At 42.3% G+C, this 20385-nt stretch overlaps 1 protein-coding gene and 1 long non-coding RNA gene across 6 annotated transcripts in view; one reads left to right on the top strand and one right to left on the bottom strand.

The window, feature by feature from the left end:
* Positions 1-1354: 1354 nt before the first annotated feature.
* NUP98 (nucleoporin 98 and 96 precursor) overlaps positions 1355-20385 on the bottom strand; it is a 118016-nt gene continuing 98985 nt past the window's right edge. For all 5 annotated transcript variants that reach the window (XM_032258895.1, XM_032258896.1, XM_032258899.1 and 2 more), the window contains 5 exons: positions 13305-13526; positions 10271-10512; positions 6318-6472; positions 2829-2940; positions 1355-2711 (listed from right to left, as the gene is read on the bottom strand). In XM_032258895.1, the coding sequence (XP_032114786.1) occupies positions 2494-2711; positions 2829-2940; positions 6318-6472; positions 10271-10512; positions 13305-13526 (949 nt within the window). In that variant the 3' untranslated portion in view covers positions 1355-2493. The remainder of the gene's footprint in view (positions 2712-2828; positions 2941-6317; positions 6473-10270; positions 10513-13304; positions 13527-20385) is intronic.
* Positions 18738-20385, top strand: part of LOC116537007 — a 19825-nt gene continuing 18177 nt past the window's right edge. Inside the window, exon 1 of the long non-coding RNA XR_004262915.1 lies at positions 18738-18784. This is a non-coding gene — a long non-coding RNA (uncharacterized LOC116537007). The remainder of the gene's footprint in view (positions 18785-20385) is intronic.

Raw genomic sequence — 20385 nt, 5'->3', positions numbered from 1 at the left:
TATTCTAACATTTAATTCTCCAGACCTGTTAACGTTCATTTTGGAATTATTTCAGGGTTCTGCTGAGAAAATAAATTATCTGGATGTTATAGATTCCACAGATCTATCAAATCTTGAGGTAACTGGTTCCTGTTTTATGTTTTTGAGCATTTTTTTTAGAAATGAAAACTTTTTTTACTATTTCAAAGGAATTTTGGAATGTAGAAGAGATTGTTCATCAACCTTAACTTGAACTGGAAGTTGATATTCTCTATTACGCTACATGGCTTCTATGACAAATCTCTGATTTAGAACCTTTTTTTCTTGCTCTGTTGCCCAGGTTGGAGTGCAGTGGCACGATCATGGCTCACTGCAGCCTTCAACTCCTGGGCTCAAGCGATCCTCTTGCCTTAGTCTCTTGAGTAGCTGGGACTATGGGCACACACCACCATGCCTAACTATTCTTTTTAGAGACAGAGTCCTGTCATGTTGCCTGGGCTGGTCTTGAACTCCTGGCCTCAAACCTCCTCCCACCTTGGTCTCCCAAAGTGCTGGGAAAAGAGGCGTGAGCCACTGCTGCTGGCCCACAGTTAACATCGCTAAGAGCTAACCATTTCTATAGCATACTTGCTTTTTGAAACATTCCTCTGGTAAGGAAACTAGGTTAGCAGTTCTTTGTTGGAAGAGTCCTATAATGCTCTGTGACTCACTTAGGTTTACATTATGAGTCAGTAGTGAAGGGGATTCCAGCTAAGTAACTCTTGTCCTGATGCACCTAAGTTAAATGGAAGTTCCAGCCACAGAGCTGACCCACTCTGCTTTCTCATCCCTGAATTCCTCAAAGTCTCAGATGTCTTTGGTCTAATCTTAATTGGAATTTGCTCACATCTCTAGCTTGACAAATCAAAATAAGATCTGGAATAGTACTTACGCTATTCAATTGATTCCTCTTGAAAACAGCCCTGTGAAGTAACATCAGGGATCATTATCCCCTTTACAAAAGGGAATCTAGATTTAGAAAGGTGAAATGTCACTCAAGGTTTAAAAACAAAAACCACTAGAGTAGAAGAGCGAGGAGGCTTTGAATGGTATATTCTATTGGGCAATTTGAGACCTGGGAAACTACATGCATAAATATATGTACAGGAATCAGTATTAATCAATAATCAACTCCCTTACCCCTAAATCTGCCCTTATAAATCTAGCCATCGGGCTAATCTGTATCTCAGTTTAGCACCAAATTGTTCTCTCTTCAACCCATGGCCTATTTCCATTTAAAGACAAATTCAAAAACAGGCTAAATCAAACAAAGCCACCATAAAGAATCTCAGGGCAAGAAGGCTCAAAAATACAAAGGGAAAGCCAATACCAGGAATGCTATAAACATTTTATTTATTTATTTAAGAAAGTAGCTTCAGAAAAAGAGGAAAATAATCTAGATCATTTATATATATATATATATATTTTAATAAAAACCTTTACATAATCTTCATGCATAAAGACCCAGGTATGGCCATATTGCCTGACAGCCCTAATACCGGCTATCTCATGCCATTACCTGGGGCTCCCTATAGCTGTCAGCAGTGTAGCAAAGGCCTTCTGCCTGCCCCTAACACCCAACTCCATGCCTGCCTCAGTCATGGTTTGTTGTTGCTTCTGGAAGGGTAGACGGAGAGTGGAAAATGCTCTGGAGCTAACATGGGATGAACAGGGAGGGTTACCCAACCTGCCATTTTTTATCCAAACTCTTCAAGCAAATCCAGACAGTCTCAGCAAGATGACTGAAAACCAGGGACCAAACCAAATTATGGGAGCTTCCCAGAGACATGTCACATGTGACCAAGGGCTCCTGCACATGGTAGTAACAAAGGTATGGTGTTCATGGAACATTAAAGGTAGAAACAAAACCAGCCTTGAAGATCAACCCTTCCATGGCAGGCATTCACTTCTGCCCTAAGTGTGTCAGAAAGATCCCATTCTGTTTCCTAACTCAGGCCAATCCTCCCTTTGACACCAAAATTCAGTGTTAACTAACCAATTACTTAAAGAGAGGGGATCCCTCTTCCTTCTGTGGATAGTTCATCTGTTAAGAATCCATTATCATCTGCCTCACTCCCCCTAGGAAATCCTAGTATAAAAGGGCCAGGGTAGGAATAGGGTAGCTGGCATGGAGGGTCACAAGATCCAGAATGTGAAAAAGGATTCCCTGGTTCTTTGGGGGATTCTGCCAAAAGAGCTTTATTGACCATTTTTTAAAAGGAAAAACATTGAATGGTCTTGAGCATGGTAAAAGGAGACTTGTCTCCTCTTCTGGGTTCCAGAAGCCCTTATGCTATGTTCAGTATTAAGAAAAGCCCTGAACAAGTGTAGGATGCTGCTTGTGGCAGCAGGGAGGGAGGGTAGATTCTATAGCCAACCCAGAGAATGGTAAACAGTGCCAATCTAAACAAGGCAGGAAACCTCTGTGTGGTGAGTGTGAACGGGCATGTGAGTGTGATGGAAAGAGCCTGGGGCTCACAGGCTCCCAACAGCCAGCTCTCGCAGATAGGACTGGGTAAGACTGCGCAGTTCGTCCATGGCATAGTCCTCAGGCATGGGGAGCCGGCCAATGTGGGGAGCCAAGAGGCGCAAAGGGACTCGCTGAGGGTCTGGTGTCGAGTCAGAGGTTGTATCAGGAGCATGATGAAGACTCAGCACCACCCGCAGCAGGTTGGCCACACATTTGGCCATGTCTAGAGAGAAAAAGTAGAGTAAGCACTGAGAATGGGTGGTAGGCACTGAGGGTGGGGTGTACTAATCATAAAAACAGGAAGCAACAAGGCAGAAATAGTGGGGAGGCTAAGGCTTACCCGACTGAGCTAGGCGATCCTTAGCGTTGTAACACTGAATCTGCTCTATGCGACTGCACAGTGAAGTCACTTTGATGTGTAACTGCTCCAGGTCATAACCTGAGCAATCCACCTATAAAGAAGCAGAGAAGCCAATTAATACAAGAGAAGTTCCTATCACTCCAATCCCACCTATAGACTCTATACAAAACCTTGAAACAACAGTGAGATGAGGGAGGGGAAGACCCAAGAAGATGACACAGGGCCAAGCCACCACCATCTAGTGGAGGACAAGGCATTAATTATGCAGCAATACACAAGAGGAAGGTAACACAGTGCACACAGCTGTGGACTAGGAGTCTTGAGGTCCTGAACCACGCAGCAAGCTTTAACACGGCACCAAAAATGAAGATAAATTGGGTTCAGAGAGATGGTATGACTTCTTACGAGCACACAGGAAGTAAAAAATGCAGCCCAAACCAATATTAAATTTAGGTTCTCTGACTCCAAGTTTATAGCCTTTTCTCAAACACCAAAAAGGCTAGGTGTGCAGGTGAGGATCAAGAACAAGACAAGTTATTTGCTCTCAGGAAACTGATACAAAATAAACAATAAGACCGGGTACAGTGGCTCATGCCTGTAATCCCAAAGCACTCTGGGAAGCTGAGGCAGGTGGATCCTCTGAGGTTGGGAGTTCTAGACCAGCCTGACCAACATGGAGAAACCTTTTCTCTACTAAAAATACAAAATTAGCTGGGTGTGGTGGTGTATGCCTATAATCTCAGCCACTTGGGAGGTTGAGGCGGGAGAATCAGTTGAACCCGGGAGGTGGAGGTTGCAGTGAGCCAAGATCGCGCCATTGCACTCCAGCCTGGGCAAGAAGAGTGAAACTCTCTCAAAAAAAGAAAAAAAAAAAAAAAAGAAACAATAAAACATGAAACAGTAATAAATCCTGAAAAATCACATGCCATGCAGATAATTTAAACAGGTGGATGTGGCAGAGAGAAACTGGATGGCTACTTGAGACTGGAGGATAAGAGATGCTTCTTTAAGAAGGTCATATTTAAGTTGAGACCTGAGTAACAAGGAGAGGGTTCAGCTTTCCAGGCAAAGAGAACAACTAAAACCCCAAAAGGTGGGAATTCAAAGGAGATTTACATGGTAACATGCGGCGTAAGGAGGAGAAGTAGAACAAGATAATACTAGAGAGGTTTTATATAATGAGATTTTTTTTTTTTTTAATTTTTTGGAGAACGGAGGTCTCACTATGCTGTGCAGGCTGGTCTCAAGCAATCCTCCTACCTCAGCCTCCCAAAGTGCTAGGATTACAGGAATGCACCACCACATCCAGCTATGTGCTGGCATACTGACAGTACTCTTTGTTTAATCTCTATACTTATCATGCTACAGTAATTGCTGCTTTACTTGTATGTATCTCCCCCACCAAATCTTCACTTTGGTAAGGGCAGAACACATACTGTTTACTTTTATATTCCCCAAACCCACTAGAGTGCCTGGCACACAGTGGGTTCTCAATAATAGGTTGTGTGAATGAATTATTCAATATTCAATGAGAAAGTGGCTTCTTCAAGTGATTATTCAGACTCTTAATTCATACTAAAAGTACAGCAAACATTGAATTATGCCCATTATGTGCCAGGCACTATACTAGGAGTTGAAACTTTGATAAGGACAATAATAGATAACAATTATCAAGCATTTAGTAGAGGTCAAGGTGGGTGGATCATTTGAGATCAGGAGTTTGAGACCAGCCTGGCCAACATGGTGAAACCCCATCTCTACTAAAAATAAAAATTAGTTGGGTGTGGTGGCACACACCTATAATCCCAGCTACTGGGGAGGCTGAGGTAGGAGGATTGTTTGAAGCTGGGAGATGGAAAATGGAAGATGCAGTGAGCTGAGATTGTGCCACTGCACTCCAACCTGGGTGACAGAGCAAAACTTGCTTTAAAAAAAAGTATTTAGTACATGAAAGGTCTATGTTAAACACTTTAAGTATATTTTGTTTAACCTTTGCGAAAATCTGTCAAATATGAGCTATAATCTGTACCACTGTTTACCCCACCCACTTTTTTCTTTCAGACGAGAGACAAAGGTGGTGGTTAGCTTGCACAAAATTACATAGCCAGTGAATTTGGAAGCCATGAATTGAAATTATGAGTCTAATTCCAGAACTTGCGCTGTTAATCTCTATACTCTATTGCCTCTAACCTTAAAAGATTTCTCCACAAGGGGCTTATGGCAACTGGAAATATGAATAATTAACTACAACATGGTCTGACAGGTACACTAGTAGAAAAATGCACTAAATATCTTGGTAGTAAGAAAGTGCAATTAATTATCTCTGGGGGAAAAGGAGGGAGAAGTAGGGCTAACAGCAACCTAGTAAAGGATGGGTTTAAGTGTGCTAGGTAAAGTGTGGAACATAATATAGTTTGTTAGAAACGCCAGAAGTAATTTAGTGTGAGTACAGCAGGCCAGCAAGGTTGGAATGTGAAATGAGTGGCAGGAGTAAGGCTGGAAATGTAAAAGCCTCTAAAAGGACTTAAATCCTATATTTATTATAATGAGTTTGGTTTTTGCACCATAAGCAAGCAGTGGAGACCCATTTTATGACTACAAAGACTGACCTTAAGGCTGGCTGCAATAGCTCATGCCTGTAATCCCAGCACTTTGGGAGGCCAAGGAGGGCTGATGACTTGAGGCCAGGAGTTCAAGACTAGCCTGGCCAATGTGGTAAAACACTGTCTCTACTAAAAATACAAAAATTAGCTGGGTGTGGTGGCACACCACTATAGTCGCAGCTACTTGGGAGGCTGAGGCATAAGAATCACTTAAGCCTGGGTGACAGAGCAAGACTCTGTTTCAATCAATCAAAAAAAAAAAAAAGACTGACCCAAGACATTTTAATAAAGACTTAACCATTTTGCAACTTTAAAACCTGCCAAATTAACCATTTTGCAATTTTAAAACATGCCAAATGATGTGTGAAACAATGATCCTCATCAAATCTCCATTCTCAATCTCTCATCTTTGGGTTTTTCACTCAAACTAGGGCTGAACAAGGGAAAGGGACTGTCTATGGACAAGCCTCAGGAAATGTCTATTGCACATACTAGTTGGTAATAAACATAAAAAAGCGTTTTTAGGGCTGGGCGTGATGGCTCACACCATTAATCCCAGCACTCTGGGAGGCCAAGGTGGGCAGATCACCTGAGGTTGGCAGTTAGAGACCAGCCTGACCAATATAGTGAAACCCCATGTTATATATTTAAAAAAAAAAAAAAAAAAAAAAAAAGCGTTTTCAAGTTTCAATACAGCTGTCAAAATGGTTATATCAAATGAGCCTCAGCAAGATGTCCTGCCTGCTTTTACAGTACTATCTCTGCCACTGGGTTCTCAAGTATATACTAAGGCCTTGTGAGGGCTCTAAAGATCTAAGAGCCTGAGAAAAGGAAAATCAGGCAGCAATTTCAGGATCTCAGGTACCTGTTGTATATGGTGGAGCATTTCAATGACTCTAATGTAATCCAGGTAAACAAGTCCAGATGTTTCCCAATCCTGAATTAGGGTGCTGCGCTCTGGAGGTGCCAAGTCTTCCAAGAACCCCTTCAGGTAGTCATATTTCTCGTTAATGATGGCATCTGAAGAAACAAAATATTGAGAACAATGTGTGCACAAGTGCATGGTTTCTAAAAGTACAGATGACATGGTAGGAAGACAGAAAGCAAGGAGAAATAATGTTGGACTTCAGAATTAAAAGCACATACAGGCATACCTCAGAGATTCTGTGGGTTTCATTTCAGAACACCACAATAAAGCAAGTATCGTAATAAAGTCACATAAATTTTTTGGTTGTTTGGTTATGTTTATAGTATACTTCTGTTGTCTATTAAGTGTGCAATAATAGCATTATTTCTAAAAACCAACATACATACCTTAATTAAAAAATATTTTATTGCTAAAAATGTTAACAATCACTTGAGCCTTCAGCATGTCATCTTTTTGCTGGTGGAGGGTCTTGCCTTGATGCTGATGGCTGCTGACTGATCAGGGTGTTGGTTGCTGAAGGATGGGATGGCCATGCTAATTTCTTAAAACAAGATAACAGTGAAGTTTGCCATATCAATTGACTCTTCCTTTTATGAAAGATTTCCCTGTAGCACAGAATGCTGTTTGATAGCATTTTACCTACAGTGGAACTTCTTTAGAAACGGAAGTCAGTTCTCTCAAACCCAGCTGCTGTTTTATCAACTAAGCTAAAATAATATTCCAAATCCTTTGCTGGCATTTCAACAATGTTCACAGCATCTTTACCAGGAACAAATTCTGTCTCAAGAAACCACTTTCTTTGCTTGTCTATATAAAGCAACACCTCATGAGTGACACCAGTTCAGTCACATCTTCAGGCTCCACTTCTAGTTATCTTGCCGTTTCCATGAGAATCTGCAGATATTTCTCCCAGTAAAGTCTTGAACCTTTCAAAGTCATCCATGAGGGTTGGATTCAACGTCTTCCATACTCCTGTTATTTAATGTTGATATTTTGACCTCCTTCCATGAATCACAAATGCTTTTTGTGTTTTTTAGTTGGCGTCTCATTCTCACTCAGGCTGGAGGGCAGTGGTGTCATCTCAGCTTAATGTAACCTCTGCCTCTCAGGCTCAAGTGATCCTCCCTGCCACCTCAGCCTCCTGAATAGCTGGGACCACAGGTGTGTGCCACCATGCCCAGCTAATTTTTTGTATTTTTGGTAGAGATGGGGTTTCACCATGTTGCCCAACTTGGTCTCAAACTACTGAGCTCAAGTGATCTGCTCATCTTGGCCTCCCAAACTGCTGGGATTATAGGCGTGAGCCACCATGCCTGGCCCCAAATCTTTTTTTTTTTTTTTGAGTCAAGAGTTTCGCTCTTGTTACCCAGGCTGGAGTGCAATGGCACGATCTCGGCTCACCGCAACCTCCGCCTCCTGGGTTCAGGCAATTCTCCTGCCTCAGCCTCCTGAGTAGCTGGGATTACAGGCACGCGCCACCATGCCCAGCTAATTTTTTGTATTTTTAGTAGAGGCGGGGTTTCACCATTTTGACCAGGATGGTCTCGATCTCTTGACCTCGTGATCCACCGCGCCCGGCCTTCTTTTTTCTTTTAAGACAGTGTCTCCCTCTGTTACCCAGGCTGGAGTGCAGTGGTGTGATCATGGCTCACTGCAGCCTCGACCTCCTGGGCTCAAGCAATACTCCTGCCTCAGCCTACTGAGTAGCTGAAATTACAGGCACATACCACCATGCCTGGCCAATCACGAATGTTCCTCTCCCCCAACCCACCCAGACAGCATCTCACTGTGTTGCCCAGGCAGGAATGCACTGGCATGATCATGGCTCACTGCAGCCTCAACCTCCCCAGGCTCAGGTGATCCTATAATCTCAGTCTTATAAATAGCTGAGAATACAGGCTGTGCCACCACACTCAGCTAATATTTGTATTTTCTGTAGAGACTGGCCTTCACCATGCTGCCCAGGCTGGTCGCGAACTCCTGGGGCTCTAGCAATCTGCCTGCCTTGGCCTCCCAAAATGCTGGGATTATAGGTATAAGCCACTGTACCCTGCCCACAAATACATCTACAATGGTGAATCCTTTCCAAAAGATTTTCATTTACTTTCCCAGATCCATCAGAGAAATCGCTACCTATGGCAGCTATAGTCTTATGAAATGTATTTCTTAAATAATAAGGTTTAAAAACTGAATTACTCCTTGACCCATGGGCTGCAGGGGTGGATGTGTTAGCAGGCATGAAAACAGCATTAATCTCCTTGTACATCTCCATCAGAGCTCTTAACTGACTAGGTGTATCATCGATGAACAGTAATATTTTGAAAGATTTTTTTCTGAGCAGGTTTCAACAGCAGGCTTAAAGTATTCAGTAAACTGAGCTATAAGCAGAAGTGCTGTCATCCAGGCCTTGTTCCATTTACAAAACACAGGCAGAGTAGATTCAGCATAATTCTTAAGGGCCCTATGATTTTTAGAATGGTAAGTGAGCATTGGCTTCAACTTAAAGTCACCAGCTGCATTAGCCTGAATCAGAGAGTCAGCTTGTCCTCTGAAGCTTTGAAGCCAGGCATTGACTTTTCTTCTCTAGCTATGAAAGTCCTAGGTGGCATCTTCTTTCAATAGAAGGCAGTTTCATCTACACTGAAAATCTGTTGTTTAGTGTAGACACCTTCATCAATGATCTTAGCGAGATCTTCTGGATAATTTGCTGTAGCTTCTCCATTAGCACTTGCTGCTTCATCTTGCACTTTAATGTTATGCAAAGACAGCTTCATGAACCAACCGCTGCTAGCTTCAGACTTCTTTTCTGCAGTTTCCTCACCTCTCTTAGCCTTCACAGAACTGAAGGGAGGTTAAGGCCTTGCTTTGGATTAGGCTTTTGCTTAAGGAAATGTTGTGGCTGGTTTCACCCATCCAGACCACAAAAACTTTCTCCACATCAGCCAGAAGGCTGTTTCACTTTCCTATCATTTGTGTGTTCACTGGAGTAGCACTTTTAATTTCCTTCAAGAACTTTCATTTAATACAACTTGGCTGTTTGGCAGAGGCTCATCTTTTGGCCTATCTTGGCTTTCAACATGCTTATGTCGCTACACCTAATCACTTCAAGCTTTTGTTTAAAGTTAGAGTTGTGCTACTCTTCCTTTCACTTGAACATTTAGAGGTCATTGTAGGGTTATTAACTGGCCTAATTTCACTACTGTTGGGTCTTAGGAAATAGGAAGGCCTGAAGAGAGGGAAGGAGATGGGAATGGCAAGTTGAAGAAGCACTTACCAATTCACCATCTTATATGGGTGCAGTTTGTGGCACCCCAAAACAATTAAAATAGCAACATCAAAGATTACTAATCACAGATCACCATAACAGGTAAAATAATGCAAACGTCTAAAATACTGTGAGAACCAACAAAATGTGAAACAGAGACAGACATGAAGCAAGCACATGTTGGAAAAATGCTGCTAATGTACTTGCTCTGTGCAGAGTTTTCCAAACCATTAATTTGTAAAAAAATGTAGTATCTGCAAAGTACAGCAAATGAGATATGCCTGTATTCTGAAATTTTCCAATGGAAAATGTGAAGGATTTCTAGTTTCAGGTCCCTAAGGAGATTATTTCTGGTGTTGGACAAAATTCGCGTAAGTAAACACAGAACTTAATAATAAGCGTACATCAAGAATATTTCTGGGAAATGATAATACTGCTATGTACCCCTGCTCCTCTACCTCCTTATTCTGGCTAAGCTTCTTCTGCAGAGACTTTTTGCACAGTGTGATTTGATTCAAGTTGGCCATGTCCTACATTGTCTTATCTTTGGTCTGACTCCATCATGGAAGTTCAGAGGTTGGAAGAATTTTGGGTGATTCCAGGAGATGTGGGCCCCAGCACTTACCAGAAGCTAAGTGCCGGATGATGAGCTTGTGGCAGCGGTTCCAGTGCCCAGCCTTAAATAAATAGAGGGCCTCTAAGTGCTTGTCAGATTCCATGTGTGCTCGCACAGCTTTGGCCTCGTGAATCCATTCAGCAGGCACACAGAGCTTCTGGGTAAGGAAAGTCTCCTTAGCCCAAGATTCGGGTGTCTCCAAAAGCTGGCAGTGTCGGGTAAGCAGCTCTCGAACAGCCTTCTCACGGATGCTATAGGGAGAGATAAGCTAGAATAAATCCCATCCTTATTCATGGAGAAGGCTGCCCCAGGCAGCTTAGAGGGGCTCTTGGGGGGCATTCTCTTAAACTATACGTCTTTTTTTTTAAAGATGGAGTTTTTGCTCTGTTGCCCAGGGTAGAGTGCAATGGCACGATCTTAGCTTAGGCTGCATTCCCTGCTAATTAAATGTCTAGGAGTGGGAGCCAGATGTCAATTTTTTTTTTTTTTTTTGAGACAGAGTCTCTGTCATCCAGGCTGGCATGCAGTGGTACAATCACAGCTCACTGCAACCTCTGTCTCCTGGGTTCAAGGGATTCTGCTGCCTTAGCCTCCCAAGTAGCTAGGATTATAGGCACCCACCACCATGCCTGGCTAATTTTTGTAATTTTAGTAGAGAAGGGGTTTCACCATGTTGGCCAGGCTGGTCGTGAACTCTTGACCTCAGGTGATCCACCTGCCTCAGCCTCCCAAAGTGCTAGGTTACAGGTGTGAGCCACCACACCCAACCTAAACTATGGGTCTTGATCACTTCAAGCTTCACTAAAAAATCAAAGGCAATCACAACAGTATTAATTTTTTAAAATAACAGAGCATTAATTTTCAAAAATAAAGTATTTTCATGTTCGAAAAGTTGGGGCTGGGCATGGTGGCTCATGTCTGTAATCCCACAGCACTTTGGGAGGCCAGAGAGGGAGGATCATGTGAGCTAAGGAGTTTGAGACCAGCCTAGAGAACACAGTGAGACCCCGTCTCTACTAAAAGTTTTAAAAATTCGCCAGGTGTAGTGGCATGTGCCTGTGGTCTCAGCTACTCGGAGGCTGAGGCGGGAGGATGGCTTGAGCCTAGGAGTTCGAGGATGCAGTGAGTCATGATTGTTCCACTGCACTCCAGCCTAGGTGACCAAAAAAAAATCAGAATCTAGGAGTGGCTTCCCACTCCCCAGAAAATGCTTACCCCAGCTAGGATTTCTTCCTTATTTCCTATCTAGTAATATTTCCTTGCCACCACCTAGAAGATCAAGGACTAGGATGGGAGAATTCTGCTCCACAGAGCAATCCTCTTAAGTTAGTTCCCAACCTTCTCTTTTCCCTTTCTCCCACATGGTCAGTACAAGTAAACAAAGTAGCTTTAAAAGGTAATGTCTCTTCCAGGTCTTTGTTTCTTCTCGCAAGCCGTCAACCTTCGTAATTCATTCTCTCTCCACCTCTAGATCAAAGCCTCTTTAAGGAGGGTCCTTTTATTTCTGGGCCAAGGAACTAGTAATTTAATTTTAGATCAAAACTATTCTCATTGTGGAGACTTCTCTGAATCCTAGGCTTTTTAATGACCCCCTACTGTCATCACAATGCCTCCTTTTTTTCAAGAAACAGGATCTGCTTCTCCATAGACAACTCTGAAATATCAGCCATCCTATCAGCCAGTCTTTTACCATGTGAAATCCTTTATGTCTGTTTTTAAATACACTTAAAAAAAATAGCCTGGAGTCATTTCATTCCCTGTTAAGGGGAAGAAGAAAGAGAAACTGCTTAAAGAGAAGACTGTGCTAGGTGGTTTCTACTTTTACGTTTTAATTTCACAATCAACTTTGAACAGGAACTAATGTTATGCTTTTTACAGGCCAAAAAAAAAAGAGGCTTGGAGAGTATCTTTACCCAAAGTCAGAAGTAAGCTTTATCCCAGGTCAAAGTGAGTACATGGTAGATCTAGAATTTAGACCTAATTTCCTTGCACACCATACAACACAACAGTGCAGCACAGTGATAAGAGCACAGACTCTGGACGAAAGTTGGAAACCTCACTCTGCCATGTACTAGCTGTGTGACCTTGGACAAAAAAGCTCTGTGTCTTGGGTTACTCATCTGTAAAACAGAGATAATGAGTGTCTATTTTGTAGGTCATAATGAACATAAAACAGTTAATATATATGGTGTAGAGTATAAACATGCGTAAAAGTACTTAACGTACTACATAAATGTTCATTTTTTTGTAATTATTGTAACATCATACTGCTACCATTAACAAAAATCTCCAGCCTTTACCTTGTTCAAGCTGTAGTGAAAAGGCATTTCTCCAGTTCTCTTTCAGGACAGAGAACCAAAACATATATTCCTAAGCACAAGGTTGTGTTAATAAATACAATGCTATCAAACTTAAGGGCTGGGTCGGTGAAAGGATGATCAAAGAAAAAGCAAGTCAGTGGACAGAGAAAAAGCAGAGGGCTTTTTGCTAACCTACTGCCATGGAGTGACTGAGGCAGCTCAGCCAGCACTATTTTTTGTGTAATTCCTAAAAATGCCACATTCACCTGAATCTTGGATTCAGAAGAGTCCACAATGAGGAGGATAGTTTTGATCTGAAATTAAGTGACTAGTTCTTTGGCCCAAGCATAATGCTGTTGTCCCATCTGGGCATATCCTCTCATTTCCACTTCATTATTTCATATTCAAATGTTATAGGTTCTTTGACTCTTACCTCTGGAAAGAATTTCTCTAATCAACACAGTTCACAGAGGTCTCTTTTTTTCCTCAGACTGCTGAGACACTTTGTAATAAATATTACAATTTGGCACTTAATCAAAGGCAGTTTCATTTTTAACTGGTTTACATGAATACACCAACAGTCTGGGCTAAGGGTTTAACTATCTTGAGGTTTATCAAAACATTGACTCTATCACACATTCTACACAATTACTTGCTGAACTGAACCCTAAAAGACTGTGATTCCTTTGGAATTGCCCTGTAGTGCTAGATACACCCACTGGGTTCAATGGCTTCTCACTCACCATGAGTTGTCAATGTGCAGGAGGACAAAGACGGCCCACTCCCAGAGACCCTCACTTTCCAGCTGTCCAGCATAACTGGCCTGTAGCACACCTTCACACTGCTCTGAGAGATGGGTGTAGTTAAGAGCCCTCAGCACTTCCCACAAGTGCCAGCTTAGGCGGTAGTCCAAAGGATCTGCTGTTATGCTTCGAGGCTCCAGCAGCTGGTTGAGATCATAATATCTGCAAAGAATGTGTTGAGAGTCACCATATGCAGCCAGTAGACTGCCTGTACTGATACGTCAACTGTTCTGGTTATGTCTAAGACAATCAAAGGACCATAGGCCTTCTCTCCCTCTGAGACTGTTTCATCAGACTATTTTATCTCTGGGTTCAGCCAGACTTTAGATCTTATAAACAAACAAGGCATCTTCTCTTCTGAGGCTGTATGATCTAACAGGTTTGCTGGTAATGGTTTCGTGTATGTATTTTACCATCCTGATAAATTCTCACCCTTCCATTACTTCATTATAATGTCTATTACTTTACTTAACCATGTAAAAAATTTAGTTACCTTACTATCTTTCAGATTGCTCTATAATCTGAAGTTATTGGGTGCTAATTATCCTATTTGAACAGCTAACTAGTCTTCATGATTATTTCCTTCTAGGGCTAGTAATTTTTATTTCTTTTTTTTGTCTTCAGTAGGTATCATTCTTTATGTAGATATCCAGGGGCCCTGGGTTTTGAAAGCGTCCCTGCTGTTTATTTATTTATTTATTTGAGACAGAGTCTTACTTTCTCACCCAGGCTGGAGTGCAGTGGCACGATCTCGGCTGACTGCAACTTCTGCCTCCCGGGTTCAAGTGATTCTCATGCCTCAGCCTCCTAAGTAGCTGGGATTACAGGTGCGTGCCACCACGCCCAGCTAATTTTTGTATTTTTAGTTGAAACGGGGTTTTATCATGTTGGTCAGGCTGGTCTCGAAATCCCGACCTCGTGATCTGCCCGCCTTGGCTCCCAAAGTGCTGGGATTACAGGCATAAGCCACCATGCCCAGCCCCTGCAGATAATTTTTTATTTTTCTTTTGCTGTGAGCCCAGGGATTTTAATGGTCCCAAACCAGTTTATAACAAGTTCTTAGCTTGCAATTCACATATATAAGAGTAGTATAAACTAAGATCCCACACCTTCAAGTTTTACAGATGTGAGGACTGGATTACCAAACAATAATTTTTCCTTTTCAACTAAGATCTCAGACATCTTTTTTTTTTTTTTTTTTTTTTTTTTTTGGGACAGAGTTTCGCTCTTGTTACCCAGGCTGGAGTGCAATGGCGCGATCTCGGCTCACCGAAACCTCCGCCTCCTGGGTTCGGGCAATTCTCCTGCCTCAGCCTCCTGAGTAGCTGGGATTACAGGCACGCGCCACCATGCCCAGCTAATGTTTTGTAGTTTTAGTAGAGATGGGGTTTCACCATGTTGACCAGGATGGTCTTGATCTCTTGACCTCGTGATCCACCCGCCTCAGCCTCCCAAAGTGCTGGGATTACAGGCTTGAGCCACCGCGCCCGGCTGATCTCAGACATCTTACAACTCCCTTACACCTCCCTATGTAACGAGTAAAGGTTTTCCACACTAGTGCTATTGAACAAAACATTGTGTATCAACCAATTTGAAAGCCACTAGCTACCTGAGGCTAGTAAATATTTAAAATGTAGCTATAGGACCAGGTGCAGTGGCTCATGCCTATAAACCCAGCGCTTTGGGAGGCCAAGGTGGGCAGATCACCTAAGGTCAGGAGTTTGAGACCAGCCTGGCCTACGTGTTGAAACCCCATCTCTACTAATAATACAAAAATTAGCCAGGCGTGATGACAGGTGCCTGTAATCCCAGCTACTATGGAGGCTGAGGCAGGAGAATCGCTTGAACCCAGGAGGTGGAGGCTGCAGTGAGCCGAGATTACACCATTATGCCAACCTCGGCGACAAGAGCAAAGCTCTGTCTCAAAAACAAAAAAAGCTGGGTGCAGTAGCTCAGGCCTGTAATCCCAGCACTTTGGGAGTTTGAGGCTGGCAGATCACTTGAAGTCAGGAGTTCAAGACCAGTCTGGCCAACATGGGGAAACCCTGTCTGTACTAAAAATACAAAAATTAGCTGGGCGTAGTGGCGGGTGCCTGTAATCCCAGCTACTCAGAAGGCTGAGGCAGGAGAATAGTTTGAACCCGGGAGGCAGAGGTTGTGGTGAGCCCTGAGTCATGCCACCGTACTCTAGCCTGGGTGACAAGGCAAGACTCCGTCTCAAAAAAAAGTTAAAAAAAAAAAAATTAATTGGCTGAGCTCGGTGGCTCATACCTGTAATCCCAGCTCTTTGGGAGGCCAAGGCATTGGATCACCTGAGGTCAGGAGTTCAAGACCAGCCTGGTCAACATGGTAAAACCCTGTCTCCACTAAAAATACAAAAAATAGGCCAGGTGTAGTGGCTCATGCCTGTTATCCCAGCACTTTGGGAGGCTGAGGTGGGAGGATCACGAGGTCAACAGATTGGAACCATTCTGGCCAACACGGCAAAACCCTGTCTCTACTAAAAACACAAAAATTAGGGGGATGTGGTGGTGCACGCCTGTAGTCCCAGCTACTCAGGGGGCTGAGGCAGGACAATTGCTTGAACCTGGGAGGCAGAGGTTGTAATGAGCTGAGATTGCACTCCAGCCTCGGCAACAGAGTGAAGCTCCATCTCAAAGCAAAACAAAACCAAAAATTAGCCAGGCATGGTGGTGTGTGCCTGTAATCTCAGCTATTTGGGAGGCTGAGGCAGGAGAATCATTTGAACCTGGGAGGCGGAGGTTGCAGTGAGCCGAGATTACACCACTACCCTCCAGCCTGGGCAACAAGATCAAAACTGTCTAAGAAAAAAAAAAAAAAAAAAGGAAATAAAATTAATTTAAATAGTCATATACGAATAGTGGCTATTCTCCTGGATAATGTAATTCTGGACCTTTTTTTTTGGGCATACGAAAATTTATTACTACAGTGTTTTCATCATTAAATTTTATGATCTTGGTCTTTTCTTCTTGCCTTTGTATAGGGCCAAAAGAGAGGCACTGGCTACTTTGACAACCTTAAAGCAGACTTCAGGAATATCACCAACAGCATGACCTTTTTGATCAAATCCAGAAATTCTGGACCATTTTTAAGCAAGAAGGTGTGGATTTTAGCTAATGGTTTTAGTCATACTAATTATACATTTCAAAAGAACAAGGCTACATTTACTATCCCAGTCTGACTTTGGTTTCTCTCTTCATTTCTGGTACTTTGAGGTATCCTTTTCTTTCTTTCTTTGACATATTTAAAACTGCACATATCTAGGGTACACTACTTTGATGAGGTTTAACATACATAGACATCTGTAAAATCACCATCATGATCAAGAAAATATAAACAGAGCTGGGTGTAGTGGCTCACACCTGTAATCCCAGCACATTGGAAGGCTGAGGAGGGCAGATCACTTGAGGTCAGGAGTTCAGGACCAGCCTGGCCAATATGGTAAAACACTGTCTCTACTAAAAATACAAAAATTAGCCAGGTGTTGTAGTACAGGCATGTATCCCCAGCTAGCTAGAAGGCTGAGGAGCAAGAATTTCTTCAACCCGTGAAGTGGAGGTTGCAGAGTGCTAAGAAGATCACACCACTGCACTCATAGAGCAAGACTCTGTCTTAAAAAACAAAAACAAAAACAAAAACAAAAAAAACTCAATTGTAGCCTCAACCTCTTAAGCTCAAGCGATCCTCTCATTTCAGCCTCTTAAGTAGCTGGGACTACAGGTGCATGCTACCATGCCCACCCAATTTAAGAATTTTTTTCCATAGAGATGGGATCTCACTATGTTGCCCAGGCTGATCTTGAACTCCTGATCATCCCACTTCAGCCTCCCAAACTGCTGGGATTACAGGCATGAGGCACCATACCTGGCCTGTTTTCTAATTACTGAATTTTCGGAGTTCTGATGTGTTCTTGGATACACATTCTCTATCAGATCTATGAACTGCAAATATTTTCTCCCAGTGTATGGTTTATGTTTTCATTCTTTTAATTATCTTTCAATGAGAAGTAGTTTTGAAATTTTGTTGAACTCCAATTTACCAATTTTTTCCCTTATGAATTGTGCATTTAGTGTCTACCTAAGAAACTTTTTGCCTAATGTACAGTTGCAAAAATTTTCTTTGTTTTCTTCTAGAAGGTTTATATTTAAGTTGAAATTTAGGTTGATAATCCATTATGAGTTGGATAAATAATAAAGATAACCAATGAAACCAGAAGCTGGTTCTTTGAAAAGGTCAATATAATTGCTAAACTCTAGGTAGACCAACAAATAAAAAGAGGACACAATTATTGAACACAAATTACCAACATCAAAAGGAAAGAGATGTTGTTAAAGACCCTACAGATATTTAAAATGGTTAACAAGGAAATGTTAATAAATTTATGCTAATAAATTTTGTGACTTTGGTGAAATACACTCCTTAAAAGCAATAAATTGGCTGTGTGAGGTGGCTCACGCCTATAATCCCAGCACTTTGGGAGGCTAAGGCAGGTGGATCACTTGAGGTCAAGAGTTCGTGATCAGCCTGGCCAACATGGTGAAACCCTGTCTCTACTAAAAATACAAAAATCAGCCAAGCGTTGTGGTGTGTGCCTGTAATCCCAGCTTCTCAGGAGGCTGAGGCAGGAGAATTGCTTGAACCTGGGAGGAGGAGGAGGTTGCAGTGAGCCAAGATTGCATCACTACACTTCAGCCTGGGTGACAGGGCAAGGCTCCGTCTCAAAAAAAAAAAAAGTAAATAAAAAAGGGCAATAAATTATCAAAATTTAACTTTGAATAAATACAAAAATCTCATCAGGCTAAATCTTTTAAACAAATTGTACAGTGTAAGCTTTAAGGAAATGAAAAAACATGTTCACATGGTGGAGAATATAAAAATTTATAACAAAATATAAAATTTATAATATATAGTAAGTATATCTAGAATACATAATTATTATAATATAGTAAGTCAACTCTTTGAAGAAACAGACAAAAGACTTGAATAGACATTTTAGCGAAGATGTACAGATGGTAAATAAGCACATGACAGTGCTCAACATCATTAGGCATTAGGGAAATAGAAATGAAACCACAATGAGAATTTTCAGTATGGGAAGATGAAAAAGTTCTGGAGAGAGTGGTGCTGATTATATAACAATGTGAATGTACTTAATGCCACTGAACATTGTGCTTAAAATGGTTAAAATAGTAAATTTTAGTTATATTTTACTACAATAAAGAGCTATATTTGGCCGGGCGCGGTGGCTCAAGCCTGTAATCCCAGCACTTTGGGAGGCCGAGGCGGGTGGATCACGAGGTCAAGAGATCGAGACCATCCTGGTCAACATGGTGAAACCCCGTCTCTACTAAAAATACAAAAAATTAGCTGGGCATGGTGGTGCATGCCTGTAGTCCCAGGTACTCAGGAGGCTGAGGCAGGAGAATTGCCTGAACCCGGGAGGTGGAGGTTGCGGTGAGCCGAGATCGCGCCATTGCACTCCAGCCTGGGTAACAAGAGCGAAACTCCGTCTCAAAAAAAAAAAAAAAAAAAAAAAAAAAAAAAGAGCTATATTAATTCTATATAATTAATATAGTTAAATACTAGCTGGGCAGAGTGACTCACACCTGTGATCCTAGCAGCTTGGGAGGCCGAGGTGGGAGGATCACTTGAGGTCAGGAGTTTGAGATCAGCTGGCCTACATAGCAAAACTGTATCTCTACTAAAAATACAAAAATTAGCCAGGTGTTGCGGTGCATGCCTGTAACCCCAGCTACTCCGGAGGCTGAGGCAGGGAATTGCTAGAACCAGGGAGGCAGAGACTGCAGTGAGTCAAGATTGTGCCACTGCACTCCAGACTGGGAGACAGAGTGAGACTCGGTCTCAGAAAAAAAAAATGACATATATATTTAAATACCCTATATTTAAAAGAAATCACCTTAAAGATTTGAAATGAGATGTGAACTATTAGTGTGACTAGAGAAAAAAAAAAGAAAATCTTAAGTATTTCTAACATAATGTTAGAAGACCTCTGCTGCGTGCAGTGGCTGACAACTGTAATCCCAGTACTTCAGGAGGCCAGGGCAGGTGGATTACTTGAGCCCAGGGGTTTGAGATCAGCCTGGGCAATGTGGCAAAATCCTCTCTCTACAAAATATATGAGAATTAGCTGAGATGTACTCCTGTAGTACCAGTTACTCTGGAGACTGAGGTGAGTGGATTGTGTGAACCTGGGTGGTTGAGGCTGCAGTGAGCCATGATCATGCCATTGCACACCAGCCTGAGTGACAGAGCAAAACCCTGTCCTTTTTTTTTTGAGATGGAGTTTTACTCTGTTGCCCAGGCTGCAGTGCAGTGATGCCTGCTGGCTTACCACAACCTCTGCCTCCCAGGTTCAAGAGATTCTCCTGCCTCAGCCTCCTCAGTAACTGGGACTACAGGCGCATGCTACCACCACACCCGGCTAATTTTTCATATTTTTAGTAGAGACAGGGTTTCACTGTATAAGCCAGGATAGTCTCGATCTCCTGATCTTATGATCTGCTCACCTCGGCCTCCCAAAGTGCTAGGATAACAGGTGTGAGCCATCGTCCCCAGCTGCAAAACCCTGTCTTAAAAAGCAAAACAGCTTTCTCTGCCATCGTGGTGTGTGCTTTACTCAGTTTCTCGCCATGTCTTCTCACAAGACTCAGGATTAAGCGATTCCTGGCCAAGAAACAAAAGCAAAATAGTCCCATTCCCCAGTGGATTTGGATGAAAACTGGTAATAAAATCAGGTACAACTCCAAAAGGAGACACTGGAGAGGAACCAAGCTGGGTCTATAAGAAATTATACATGCGATGGCACACATATTTACGCTGTCTGAAGGTCACAATCGTGTTACCAAATCAAGCTGAAAAATGTCACCGCAATCTGGAGAAGTTTGAACAGTTTCCTCTCTGTATCTGTTATGAAGGCATTAGTTAGTACAACCCACAGTGCTTCCATTATTCATGTTAAAAAAAAAAAAAAAAAAAAAAA

Source organism: Sapajus apella, unplaced genomic scaffold (assembly GCF_009761245.1).
Source record: "Sapajus apella isolate SASKATOON/1434 unplaced genomic scaffold, GSC_monkey_1.0 scaffold106, whole genome shotgun sequence".
NCBI classification, from domain to species: Eukaryota; Metazoa; Chordata; class Mammalia; order Primates; family Cebidae; genus Sapajus; species Sapajus apella.
This window is presented reverse-complemented; position numbering and strand designations above follow the sequence as displayed.